Here is a 14515-nt window from a genome sequence, read left to right as displayed (position 1 = left end):
GGGCCAGGGCAGCCGAGCGGCTTCTTTGTCTCCGGCGTGCCCGGGCGGGGAGTCAGAACCGGCTGCGAGCGAGGACGTGAAACCTTTCTGAAATGAGCTCTCTGCAGCAGAGGTGGGGTATGTCCGAGCTCACGTCTGCAGCCCGCCTCGCTTGGGCTGAGCTCTGAGACGGCCCCTCAGCGGGAGGAAGAGTCCGCAGACGAATCATTTGAGTACACGTTGACGTGGATGTTTCTGTTAGTCTGCCGTTAACCCTCAGAAGGTCCATAGTGTAGTATCGAACCATAATTTTGGCCGAACCGGCTTCTGAGACATTGCCATCTGGCTTTTCAAGGAAGTAATTTCATTCTGGGGGTGGATCACAGTTCCGCACCAGAAATTCAGGCTTTCTTCTTGAGCTTGCCTTTTTTTTCCTTTTCCTGTTGTAATCTCGGTGTCTGTGCTAACCTAACATCTGTGACCACAGAGCACAGTGTATATTTCAGCACCAACAAGGCAAGGCTTGCCTGGTGGTAGTACAACTTCCAACAGTAGAGAAGCAAGAAAGACATTAAAAACAGCTACCTCTGTTATGGTAATAGTAGATGCAGCATTAGTGGCCATTTTGCACAGGTCTTGGTTGCTGTCTGCTAGCTAGCTACTCACTTTGCAAATATGAGTTGAGAAATGCACAGTCTTTGTGGCATGAGGGTCCTATGATTCTGATGTTACTTACTGCTGCTGAAAGCAACTTTCCGGTATGTCTGCCTTCCTCTGCGGAGTCTTTCCAAAGCAGTGACTCAGAAGTATGAATCCTGCATCCTTGTAATCTTATAAAATTGTCAAATCAAGAAACCTGAAAATGGCACTTAAATGTTGGCTCTTAATTCCATTGCTGATGGAACAGCGAAGAGTTTTGAAATTGTCTGCAGTAACAATTGTTTCAGGGCAAAATTGTGGAAGAGGCAATACAGGGATTGCACAGGCATGGGAGGAAATGTGAGAGTGAGAAAGAAAATTTATGACAGATGTAGCAGGAGCCAAGGGAGAAGAGTGTCATTGTCTTACTGAAACCAAATGTGTCTGTAAGACAGTACATAAATACAATGTAGCCTTTTCTAGTAGCTTCTATCTTGTGAAACCTTCCTGTTCTGACAGAATACATGCCATGTAAGAAAGTTGTATCTATTTCAGTGTGTAGGCTGACTGTAAGCGATCACTTCTTCTCTTAAGATTAACCAGAATACTCAGATCAGGGTATTACTGAATTCTAAATTGGTACCATTTTGTTACCTTATATTAAAAAAATTAAAACTCATTCTATCAGATCACTACAAGAGGTATCTTTATGTTGGGTAGTGAGGAACTGGAATGCGTTGCCCAGGGAGGTTGTTGATCCCTTATCCCTGGAGGTTTTTAAGGCCAGGTTGGACAAGGTTTTGTGCATCCTGGAGGTAGGGTTCCCTGCTCATGGCATTGCGTGTATATGCTATATTTATCATGTCATAGCTTAAAACATAATGGAATACTTTTGAGAAGGACAGCAGGATTTATGTAGTTTGCTGTTGAAGTGACAGTATTAACTTATCTTGAGACTCCTTGCTTTCAGAAACTCAAAAAGAGGATGCATTAGACCAGGAGGTGGAATGGTTTCTGTGATGTCTTTTTTTCCCCCAGTATCTGTTAGGATGTTTTTGCATGTTTTGTTTGGTTTTTTAATTTTCATAGTCCCAGCTAGGAAGACAGTCACGTGGCCTCAGTTTCATCATCTCTGGAGGTTGCATTGACTTGTTATACAGGAAGCTTTGAGATAATTTTTTCTTCCCCCTAAACTACATACTTGAACCACAAGAACATCCTTTCTTTTGAGAGTATGTCATAACAGATTTATGATAAACCTTTGGAATCTCCTGTCTGTGACGCATGAGTGTGTTTTCTTAGGCCATGGGTTGCTTCCTTTGGCCCAAAGCAAGTAGTATTATCACTGTGGATATCACAGTACAGGCATTTGTATGCCCAGTAGATAGGAGGTGCATCTTATCAGCAATACCTAATGAAGGTGTGCCTCTGTCTTGCGTAATGGCTCCACAGTTTGTACCCCTTACCCTCCCACTCCTCCTTGTCTGCCTTAGCAATTGTTGCTTAAGGCTTGAGTAGTGAAAAAATGTCCAGGGTTATTTGTCCCTCCATCCTTCAGTAACTTCTTCTCAGGTAGCAAGTTAGAACAATAAACTTACTTGCAGGAGTTCTTAAATTGTGACAAAATGTAATTTATTTTCATTTTCTAGTTTTGATTCAATAGGTGAGTGTGTGGCAGGTCTTGAATTCAGAGAATGGGATCCCACATAGTTGATTCTGGGCATAAATGTTTCTGGTCTATGAGCAGGTGGATTGAGCCACTATGAGCCATCTCACACATCTCTTAAAAGTGTCATGTAACTGTCATCAAACGCTTTTGTTTGCATGCTTCTTGAGATGCTACTGAGTTGTGAACAAGAATGTCGATGGCGTGGGATAACCTTACAACTTTCTGTATTCTACACATCTGTAACAATCAAATAGATTACTTCCATAAGCAGTTTTTGTCAGACATGAGTTCATGCTTCAAACCCAGAATAAACAGACATGAATCTGCTTGTCAGTGAAGACAGATATTTGAGTTTCCTGTCTCAAAGAAGGGCATAAATTAAAACTTATTTTCAAGATGTCTTCCCCTTGCATGCATAAGCTATTCTCTAACTTGTCCTAGCAAAAATTATTGTAGAGGTGTAGTCATAATTAACATTATTTTATGTTGTATTGGACAGGATACCTTCTCTTAAAAGGAGGCCCTGGCATATTAACCTTAGTTTTGTTTTCCAAGTCTATTTTGATGGATCTAACAGTCTTAAGTGGGTTTTTTTGTTTGTTTTCTGCTACTGATAGAAACTGCTGCTTCTGTTTCTAAAGTCTTTCAGTGTTAATTTTCCTCAAGAAAAACTGCCTTAAGGAGTTGGTCTGCATGTGGAGCTTTCTTGCTAGCAATGGTGAAGTATGGCATTCACATCAAAGCTTTTTCACATGTGAGCTTTGCTCCTTTATAATGTGGCAACAGCAGCTGCCAAGGCAAACTGGGAGTCTCAAATACATGCTTGGTTAGGTCCTTAGTTGAGTGAATTAGTAAGGTGCTGATGTGTCTAATTGCTAAGTTAAGTCAGTATAAAGGAAATTAATTCATTTGTAGGGGTTAATTACACATAGAACTCAAACTTAATGTTGCATAATGTACTTGCTTCAACTTTGTATAAGAATTTCAACTGTTACTAGATGTGATTGACAATCTGCGTTCAAAAAGTAGGATTTATTACTTAAATAATGCTTTGCTGCCTGCCCTCCTTACTCCCTACAATGAGTTTTATATCAAATTGAGTACTCCTACCTGCATCCTAAAGGCAGCCTGCCTACCGGGCTGGATGAATTCTGATTACTTCTTACTTCCTATCTGCCCAGTATGGGGTCATGTTAACTGATTGCAATTACTCTACATTCTTTTCCCCCAGATTGAAAGGCTGATGGCCCCACTCTTGCTCACTTGCATGCTTTTCTGTGTCTGTTTCTCAGCCTTCACTCTCATCCTCTACCAGGGGAAAGGACTGGCTGTAATTCTTCTTAACAGTCTTAAGAAGAGATAAACATGAGATCTGCCATTGCATGCGAAGAACAGCATGTAAGACCTTGTGCAGCTGTATCTGCTTAAAGCTATAAGCTAGCCTGTCCCTTTTTGCTGTTCTGCTTCTTAAACTAATTGAAAGTGACTTTAAATATGCTATCTTCGGTTCTTTTCGGTTGCTATTTCAGGTGTTTCCTAGGTCTGGTCTTTTTAATACACACCTGCCTTCTTCTAGGGCATGGCTGGTGTGTCAGATTATGAGTCTTGGAGTTCTTCTCTGAGTATAAATGCTGGATTCTGTTACTTATCTTAGTTTATTTCTGTGAACTTTCTTATAATGGTTAACAGGTTTTTGTTGTGTTTTGCTTTTTAAGCCATGCTTGTATTTAAGGAGCATCCTTACCAGAAAGCTGTCTGAAAACATGAAAAATGATTCCTGGAGGTGTTTGGTCTGCTTTTTCTAAAGGTCCTTTGTAACAATGTGTGATGCAGCTCTGCTCATCTGCTACAGTCCAATCTCTTAATGATTTTTATCTTTGTTACTGAACTTCCTCTTCTCTGGCCTTATGAATGGAGCAAAGAAAGCCATGTCTGCAACATAAGCCTTGTTGCAGTTCTTTAAATTGTACTTGACTTTAAGAACTCCTGTACTGCTAGAATACCTATCTATGATTCTGTACCTCTTAGAAAACTCAACAGTTATTAGACTGTTGATCTGTTCGATTTCTGCTCAATACTAATTGTTAGATAGACTCAGTTGTAGTCTTATGCTGTGTGGTTTAGTGCCTGCAGTGGAGTCTTGATCTGACTCCAGATCCTAGATAGCAGTTAGCAACCATGACTTCCTTGCATGTAACTTTCTTCCTGCCCGTTGATAGTGTATTAAGGCACCTGCTATTATCAGGACTTACTGTATGATTGTCTTTAGGGCCTGATCTTTAGAATTTGCATTTTCCTCATTGGGAAGCTGTTCAGCACAGGCTGCTTCTGTCATGGTGCTTTGAATTGAAAAGTTTTAGTGCGGAGTACTGAAATACTGTCTCCTCCTTTTCTCATGTACACTTGTCCTGACTGCATATGTGGATAAGCTGGTTTATAGTTTTTTTAAAAAATCTGAACATTGCCACAATTAAGTTATAACTTCTGTTTGGTAGAAACTAGATTTGTGATGGTAAAGAACCAAAATTACTGTGTCACAGCTAGCAAAAAAAAATAAATCATATTTTTAAGGCAAGTCTGTGATAACAATTCTGTAACTGTGTGCTCAGATAATCTATTTCCAAGGTGTCTTGAGCAATGTTTTGTTTGAGTGTGCAAATAGGTGGATCCTTTCCAATGTTTGGAGTTGCCTGACCAACATAAGTAATTTTTTCTGCTAAACAGTTTTAGGATCAATGATGTTTGTCTCTAACACCAAAGTGTATTTGGGGGACATCTGGTTCAGCTTGTACCTATCTTTCAGGAAACAAAACTTAGGTCATCTTTCCTTCTGTTCCCTAGGCAGGTATTGTCAGCAACACTGATACCATGTCTGGGCACAAAACTTATCTCCTCTGCTGCAAGGTTCCACAATGTACATAGTCTTTTATTCTTGGTTCGTTTGTAAAGCAACATCTTTAAATGATTACACAACTTGGAGTAGTTCAGCAGCAGCTATCTTTCCTGATGGTGCATCCTGCAGTAATTTTATAAGTAAATTTGACCATAGCAAAATAGCACACAACTAGGCAGCAAAAACCTGTTCAATAAGCTCGCCTGTTATGAGTCTGTGTGCCTTGAAGGTCTCAAAAGCTTACACCTTTTTGTTAAGCCACAAGGACTTTGCATTTGCATCCAGGGCCTCCTATTTGAGACAGGTAGAATTAGATGCATTTTTTTTCCTATTGTCCTGTATGTGAGTTAATGATGCTTATGTGCAACGTCTTTAGCCTTTAGGACAATTGATTCTGCATCTGTGTAGAGACTGGTAGTTTTGTGTTAACAATAGAAATTATCTTAAGCTCAGTTTGAATATTCACGAAATCTCATCCTTGCCTTCATGAGACCACTTAAGGTCAGTGTAACTTCAGCAGGTGTTGCCATGTCTGTCAATTTAGAAGGGAAAATACAGTTGTATAGATATCTTGGAAAAGCTATGATTTATAAATACTAGGATTCTTAAAATGTGCTCTCTTGTTGCTATGCTTAGCACACTTGAATTTGCTGTTCTACTACATTTCAGGTTTTGGTATTGAAACAACCCTATGTGAAAACTTTGCATTAAGTAAACTTTTTTTTTTTCAAGTAATCCTTGCTAAGAAAGGTAACAGGGTTCTTAGGCAAACCTAATTCTTGGATTAAAAAATAAACCTTGTGAAACTGCTTAGTTGCTCTGGCTTTATTTTTTTCATTTTATAATGCTTGGTGTCTTCTAAACAACCTTGCTTCACCTGTGCTCATTATGTTTTTTTTTCCCCACTTTCTTTACAGCAGTTCTGTGGTGTTCTTGGTCACACATTTATGGAGTTTCTGAAGGGCAGTGGAGACTACTGCCAGGCACAGCACGACCTCTATGCAGACAAGTGAACTGTAGAAATTCAATACTACTCCACCAAGAAGCCCCCCTAAGAGTGGTTGACCAGGACAAGAAGTATTGAATTGAAATTGGCAGAGCATTTAACAACAGAATTCAGACCTGGATGGGGTAAACCTCCGTGCACTGCCTTTCTTTTGCCTCAGTATTACTGGATTGAAGAATTGCTGCTTCTTGTTAGGAGGTTCATTTCATTTCCCATTGCTCCCAACGTCATAATTCCAAGCACTGAGAATTCACGTGGAGTTCAGTGAAGTAGACTTCAGTTTCTCTTCATCACTTCTGTATTAGAATTTTTTTTAATCCTTTCATAATCTTGTTGCATGTTAAACTAAATCAACATGGCCCGAATGAACCGCCCAGCTCCTGTGGAAATCACCTACAAGAACATGAGATTCCTAATCACACACAATCCAACCAATGCAACCTTAAACAAATTTATAGAGGTAAGGCCAGGACAGAATTCTTACTTTTTAAATGCCTGACCAGCATGCCCTATTAACAATGTTCTTCTTTACTAGTTAATAGCAACTTTGGAAGCCATACAAAGAGGTACTGAGACTGTTCACATACTGGCTTTTTTTCAAATACTGATGCCATGCTTTGAAGTCCTACGGACAAATCTATTCAGATACCTTTTTGGCCTTTACAAAAACATACTTCTGGAAGTGAAGTAACGAAATAGTACTGTATAGTAGATTGTACATTAAGTATATTGTTTAGGTCTGAAAACAGGAATTTTCTGTGAGTTCTATATAGAACAATGCAAAGATCTGCTAATGGAAAGAACTAGCATTTAGGTTAATCTGAAGTGATGTAATGTTTCTTTTCACCTATTACATAGTGATTTAAAATAATTCACTATACATTGTGAATCAGAACTGTAGGAACAAATAACAGGATTGAAACATGCTTTCACTGCCTGTTTCTCTTCGTTATTTTAAGTCATGGTAGTGGAGCAGCTTAATAGAATCCTCCAAGTGCCATAGTGTCTTACTTGAGTGAAATATGTGGCAGTAGGCTTGCTCTGCATCCAGAGTTGCTGAAACTGCTTGAAGTGTTTTGGTACGTGCTGAAGTTATCTACTGACTAAAGCTAAGTGGCTTGGGTAATATCTGAATTTGTCATCTAAACCTTGCATCTAGCATGTTGGAGAGAAAATGCACAGTTAAAAGTGTGTCCATGTATGCTAACAATAAGTTCCTCCAATATTACTTCCAGGTAAGGTCCGAGTTTGCAATGTAGTCCCTCAGTAGCAGGATTTTGAGTGTATCATACCTCTCTTTTGCATTCAGTGTGGGATAATATACAAGAAGCATAGTGAAACAGTATTTGCTTGCCTTTATACTCTCATGTCTTGATAAAGTATGCTGAGGCTGTGCTTCAGTTATTACCATGACAGTTACAGTGTGAGTGATGGGTTGTTGCAAGCTCAAGGAAGAGTGCTTTTTTTGTTGTTGGTTTTTTTGGTTAATAAATGGAGGTTAATAGCAAAATGGAAAATTAAATTTTGTTACCCTCTAGTTATGATCACTCCAGAACTGGAATAAGAAATTTTCCTGTGGTCATAATTCTCATTAGTAAGAGGCGTTACAAACCTGTTGTTTTAAGTAGAGAAATAGAAGGGGAGAATTTAAAATGTGTAGCTTTGCAAATCTGGAAACTTCCTGTTCCTTTGAAATTAATTATCTTTTGGAGATGGACTACTTATTTCATCAGAATGTTCATCTAGTTTTGATTTTAAAAGCAAAAAGTCTGATCCAACATAACAAAACTATGCAGAAGAGCTTAAAGGTATCTGACATGAGCACACACAAGTTTTCACTGATGTCAGCTTTCCTAGTTCTTCAGAGTGGCAAGCATTTGTGCAAGTTTACTTTCTGAAACTTTTGGAATTATTTAATAAGCTAACCTACTGACAAAATTAAATTGTAAGTTAAATTGGTTTACTCCTAAAGCAGGTGGTGCTTTTTTCTTTTCCCACTCCCTAGGAACTTAAGAAATATGGTGTTACCACAGTGGTAAGAGTGTGTGAAGCTACTTATGACACTGCTCCGGTGGAAAAAGAAGGCATTCAGGTTTTGGTAAGTAGTATAAAAGCAGACTTTAAAACCAACCTACCCTTCACCCCCCTTATAAGGTAGTATTGAATTTATTTATTCTTTTAAGTCTTCAAGTGTATCCCATGAGCTGGTGGGGGCAAAAGCTGTACAGACGTGCTCTCTTGTCAGGAAAAAAAAACACCTGTTTTTTGAGCAAAATCTGTGCAACAATCAAAAGGAATATATTCCTGATACTGCTATAGTTATACTATTAGAAAACCATACACATGAGTGGTTCCTTTAGCTGTCAGCTCTTTTGTACAGTGTCCCCTACATTTTTTTGTATGCACGTAGCATATTGCAAGTTTAAAGACTTATATCTTTATGTATTTTTTTAAATGAATGTAATGCTATATTCTAGGATTGGCCCTTTGATGACGGTGCTCCACCATCCAACCAGATTGTTGATGACTGGCTAAACCTCCTTAAAGTTAAATTTCGTGAAGAACCTGGTTGTTGTGTTGCTGTACACTGTGTTGCTGGTCTTGGAAGGTGGGTGAGGTTTTAAAGATCTGTTCGATTGCCATCCTTGGTCAGACTTGCTGAGATTAAGTACAAAAGTTCTTTGAGGCAGAAGTAAAATAGTCACATATCCAATATTGGAGCGACTTCACACTTAAAAGTAGTTCAGAAGACAGCAAGATATTGTATGTGTATTTTAGACATAAATGCCTTTTAGTTTGCAGATTATGCTGTTACCACAGCTCTTGCACAGAATGTATGAAGTTAAGTAAATGAATACATTCTTATACCAATCATACTGATTAGTGTCCAATAATTTTCCTTTTTTTTTTTTTTTCGAGTAGTTTTGTTTTTTAGTGACTCACCTTTAAGTTTCCTCTTCAAATCTTTTTCAGCAATACTGCTAAGAGTACTCTTACCATGAGCCACAAGCAAGTGGGGTCCAATAAGTGGCACATCAAGACCAACTTTCATCCCTGTTGGGGCATTGGAAAGTGTTCTCCGAAGTCCCAGAGCTCTGTTTCTGTCTTACTTTTAACACTGAGCCTCAGAGTTTTTTTGGATAATGCCAAATATTATCTTCTAAACCCTCTTCCCTCTGTCTGCTACTGCTATCATAAGTACAATCCCAACAGTTGTGAGAACATAAAGGTTTTGCTGCTGTTATTTCAGATGGAGAACTATATCTGTTCAAAAAGCAGTTCCCATATTCTAGCCATGTGTTTCAACATTTCTAGTATAAAATGGAGGATTCTGGTCATCTTGTCCATGAGCCTTGCTTATATCAATGTTTGCATTATGGCTTCACATTTAACAAAGTTGGCTGTAGCGATGAAGGCTACTGAAACAATTCCTGTTTGCTCCTTAGAATATGTTGGTCTTTTTTCTCAACACTTGGCAGTTTACTAGTTGAAAATATCACCCTAGCTTTTTATTATGTAAGGTTTTTTAAATCCCTAAACATACAAAACCAATTAAGTTTGCTATACTAGATATACAGTTCTGGTGTTTTGTCTTGGGTTTTTTTCTTGTTTTGGGGTTTTAAAGCCATGAATTGCTAATGTATTTGAGTTTGTCAAGTTTTCCTAACTGAAAACTGTATTCTGTCAGATCAAGAATACTGTGGTAAGCAGGAAAATACTCAGCTGAGCAGCAGCCAGTAGATTTCATCTGTTCCTAAAACTTGTGACACTAGTTCTGTAAGATTTGTCAGTTCTTATTGGACCTGGTTTCTGCCTTGGGCTTCTGACTGCTTCTAATGATGCTCATATGTGGGAATAGAAACCTGTATGCAAATCTTCTACAGAATGAGTTTGCTTTGAAACAAATGGGTAAAGATTACTTGCATTTTATCCTTTCATCCTCTTCTGTAACTAAAGTCAGACAAGCAAATTAAGGTTTAGTTAACTTAGTTAATTTAAACCATTTCATAATGAGGATGGGTAGCTCAAAAACAGAGTATAATAGCTCAGTTAATGTAGAAATGTCTTATGCCTGTCTTTTCTGCTTCCCCAGGGAAGAAACATCAGATAGACACAGGACAGGAAGAGGAGAGCTGAGGAAAGCAAGCTCCCTTCTGAATATGTACCAGAAAATGCTAAATTGAGTATTTTAATTTTTTATTTTTTTCCAGAGCTCCAGTCTTAGTTGCTCTTGCACTGATAGAATGTGGAATGAAGTATGAAGATGCAGTGCAGTTCATAAGACAGTAAGTATAAAGCTAACATCTGGCTGTTTCCAAGATTTAGCATATTGATATATCCCTGGGCACTAAAGGAAATTCTGAATGCTGTTTGTTGTTTTTTTTTATAAGCTACTTAGTACGTCTAAACTTATTAACACATATACTGCATACAGTCAGTATTGTGAGACTTGGCCTGTGGATGGGTATTACCTGTTTCTGTGCAAACCAGAATCATTAAGTAATTATTTGAGCGAGTTTAACAAAACAAAACCCAAACCCCTTAACTTTCAGTTAGATCTGCATGGTTGTCTTTATTATTTGTGTATATAGGAAGCAGAATACATTTGAAATTTAGTTTCTGCCTGATAGTTGGAGCTAACACTCATTCACATTTTTTGATCCTTTCTTCTCTATTGGATAAAAGTGTGCTAAATCTGGAAGTCTACCAAAGCAAAATATTTCCTTCAATTTTTTTATAGATGTATGCGGGCTGGATGAGAAGGATTTTAGTTTTGATGCTTCAACTTTGCAGGTTTCAGCTATATTTTAAAAGAAGTTGTAGCTCATACAAACAATATCAAAATATTTCTTGCATAATGACCATGTCTTCAAAGAATTAAATTCAGCTTGTAAATGTAAGATCTTAATGTAAGATCTTTGGCTTGTGCATATCGGAGGCTAATATCCTGTCTAAAATGCTCTGTACTCCTTCGAGCCTGTGGTCCAATGAGGTATTTGTGAAAGGAACCTACCACCCTCTTTCCTGGCATGTAACTTTTAATTACCCTCATTTGGTTAAAATCTTGACTTAATGATGGGGGTTTTTTAAGTGACCCAGAAATACTTTTCTCTGGTTGGTGATGTTATTTCACTGAGCAGTAGATGAATATTCTGTTTAAAATACTTTTTTCCTCCATCTAGGAAGCGACGTGGAGCTTTCAACAGCAAGCAACTTCTGTACCTGGAGAAATACCGCCCCAAGATGCGTCTGCGTTTTAAAGACTCCAACGGTCACCGAAATAATTGTTGTATTCAGTAAAGCTCACCAGCCTATAGTACTTCTTTGGGAGTAAAGGGTGGAAACTAGAATTAAGCAGACTGCATGCCAAAGACATGAGTCTGTTATTTTTTAGTAGTAAAGGGAGCTTCCTTAGGAGTACTGAATAGGCTAAAGGCGTAGTAGAAATGCAACTTGTATGTTTAGATAAATATCCATCTCTTTGGAGACCCAGTAAATGTTTTTGCTGTGCCCTGTTTCAGAGCTGTCTCTGTGTTCATTAATTACCTGTTAAAATATCCTTTAATCATGCCACTAAGTCTTACCCACCTAGTTTCAATTACTAAAAATTGGGGTACAAAAATAAATCAGTCTGTAGAGAGATTAGGTGCCAAAACACCCAGCATATCAGATGTTTTTCCTTATAAATGAACATAGTTCTGATGATGTGAGAACTACCAGCTTATCTGGACCTTACTATCTTTTTTTCTACAGTTATTTCAATATTGAAGAATATGGTCTCTAAGATAGTCTTGCCTGCTCACTCTGTTTTGTCTCCCACAATCGCACTAGAATTATCAGGATTTGCACAGTCTGTCTTTTTAATACTATGAATTACAGCAACCTCTTTACCCAGTGTCTGTACTTCTCTGTTACTGAAAACCTCTCCATTTTACAAATCATTACTCTCTGGTTAATCATGTAGAAAATCTTTTAAATTGTACAGAAGCACACAAGTCTTTAATGTCTCCAGACAAAAAGCCTTACAGTAAAATCAATGTTGGCACTTCATGTGCAACTTAACAGAGGGCCTGAAAAGGTTGGGAGGGGCTATTTAATATTTCTAGTAAAATGTTGCCTTTGTCTTGTGCAGGAAGTATAGAATATGCCCTTTACTTCAGTAAATATTTTTTTAAAATGTAGAAATGCTTTGTTATTGTAGCGAAAAATTCTTAATCAGAAAATTTCTGAAAAACCTTGTAGTTTCTTTTACTGTACCTATTGAAAGTTGTTTACCAACTATTGCTTTGTTGAAAGTGTGATTATTTTTTTCTTTTGTTTTTCCTCCTTGAGTTTCTGCTATGACTTGGGCAGACCTCTGTAATATTTTGTATGCCTTTCAAGCTGCGTAACTTAATATTTGGATACTTGATAATTTGTTTTATTATGTAATTGATAAAATGGTGATGTGTATTAATGTTAGTTTAACCATATATTTATACTGTCTTGGGAATGTGTGGTTATAGTTCTGTGGGAGAAATAATTTGCCAGTGTTCACCAGCTTGTAAAATCTAGTGCGAAAGCTTAAACATCTAAATAAATACTGAAATGCACTTACGAAGTTTGCCGAAATGCTCATGAATTTCACTTTTTTGGTGTACTTTGTCAGCAGTCCTGAGGTGCCTACATTCAGAATCTGTCAGGCATCTGTTTTCTTTTTTAAATCTGGGCCTCAGTGTCCCCTTTACTGTAATGTTTGCTGTTTGTTTTACTCATAAATAAATGTGGACATAAATTAATAGCAGAAAGTACAGTATTTTTTTATGTAGCTTGCTTGTGACTTCCGCAGTACTAACATAGGTTACTAGCTTAGTGTTCTTGAAACTGCTTTTGCAGTAAATGCAGATGGATATATGTATCTGTAAAGCTTGGAAAACACAATTGGTAGTACTGGAGTTTAATTGCAAAGTAGTGTGATAAAACGCTTCATTGTCAAGACTGATGCTGTGTCCAGTCAGGAGATATCCCCAAAATTAAGTGAGCTAAGACCTGTGCAAATTTCAGTTTCCAGAGTGGTGACCCAGCTTCCTGAGGAGAGTGTTGGTATTAGCCAGCTAAGGTGCTGTTCTTACTAGTGATCATAAAAGCTACAGTTAAACATACCAATGCCTTTCTAAGACACTAAAAGATGTTCACCGTATTCAAAGTGTGTAGGTAAGCTAGCAGATAGAACTACATACTGCAAGCAAAAATTTTTATATAACTGATATGATTTTACAAATAAAAGAGAATAGATGCTTAAATGGAATTACTGTATCTTCATTTAGGCTAAAGCCCTGCATGGAAGATGGGCTCTGTTAAATTTAAGTTTAGATGCTTTGGATGACAGTGTAACTGGTTTGTCCTTTCAAGAGTTATGTTGTAGCACTACTTAGATACAAGATAACACTCATGTATGCAAGATTATTCTATACTGAGCACCTAGTGGCTTTGGCGAGTATGGTTTGTAAATGGTAGTATTTATAGGAATCCCTAGCATGTAGCAGAAGTTAAATATAGGAACTGAGAGTGAGGGAGAGCATGATCTTGTGAATATCACAGCAGAAAACTGATGGGTTCTTCATGTTATTCTGTCACATAGTTCCTAAATAATGCTGAGGGAAGATAGTAAAGCAAAATATTCTGTAACTAGGCATCCTAAAACAGGTAGAAAGTTAAATATTATTCTCCTGAATCTGACTTGGAAGTGCTGAGCAGTCTATTTCAACTGAAGTCTGTAGAAACTGCTTAAATATATATGAAATTATGTAGTGCTACGTATTTCTGAAGAGTCCTGAAGCATTTCAGGCTGAGTACTCAAAACTAGTTGATACTTCTGATGGTTCATCTCCCTGGTCTTCAGTTCTCCAATGAATTAAAATCCATTTGTTCCAGTCCTCATATAAGGAGGGCAGCTGTGAAGATAAGCAGTAATTTCTGAAGTAATCAAACTTTCCTGTAATACTGCAGAAGAACCAGTAGGAAACTGGTTCTGAATTAAGTACAAGTTGTGAGTTAGGCTTAAGGTCTTTGGCCATAAGGAAAGTTGTCAGGTGCTGCTCATTCATGTGAGCATTGTTCATCCTTGCAAGGGAGATGGGGGGGGAAAAATCTTGTGTAATTAGGTGTTAATAATTGAGAGGGCCAGATTAAGGTTTCATAAGTGACCTTACCTGTATAATTTTAAAGCTTTTGAATGCTTAACTGCAGTATTAATAATACTGATTTCCAAAGTATTAAATATTAATATAAAATAATACTGTTTTTCAAACAAATACAGACTTTTACATGTAAGTAGAGGCTTCCCTTA

At 37.7% G+C, this 14515-nt stretch overlaps 1 protein-coding gene across 3 annotated transcripts; it reads left to right on the top strand.

Moving 5' to 3' along the window:
• The first annotated feature begins 6097 nt into the window (after positions 1 to 6097).
• On the top strand, positions 6098 to 12965 carry PTP4A1 (protein tyrosine phosphatase type IVA, member 1). Of its 3 annotated transcripts, XM_010005107.1 has the most exons (5): positions 6098 to 6646; positions 8192 to 8284; positions 8664 to 8794; positions 10398 to 10472; positions 11370 to 12965. In XM_010005107.1, exons 1-5 carry the CDS (start codon positions 6542 to 6544, stop codon positions 11485 to 11487), a joined length of 522 nt encoding a protein of 173 aa, XP_010003409.1. In that variant the 5' UTR covers positions 6098 to 6541; the 3' UTR covers positions 11488 to 12965. The 3 variants fall into 3 exon arrangements, with proteins under 3 accessions (XP_010003409.1, XP_010003410.1, XP_010003411.1); XM_010005108.1 differs by lacking the exon at positions 10398 to 10472; XM_010005109.1 differs by lacking the exon at positions 8192 to 8284 and having other exon boundaries at positions 6551 to 6646.
• Positions 12966 to 14515: the final 1550 nt, after the last annotated feature.

This window comes from Chaetura pelagica, unplaced genomic scaffold (genome assembly GCF_000747805.2).
Source record: "Chaetura pelagica isolate M959 unplaced genomic scaffold, ChaPel_1.0 scaffold289, whole genome shotgun sequence".
Taxonomy (NCBI): Eukaryota; Metazoa; Chordata; class Aves; order Apodiformes; family Apodidae; genus Chaetura; species Chaetura pelagica.
Note: the sequence above shows the minus strand (reverse complement) of the source record. Positions and strands in the feature narration are given on the sequence as shown.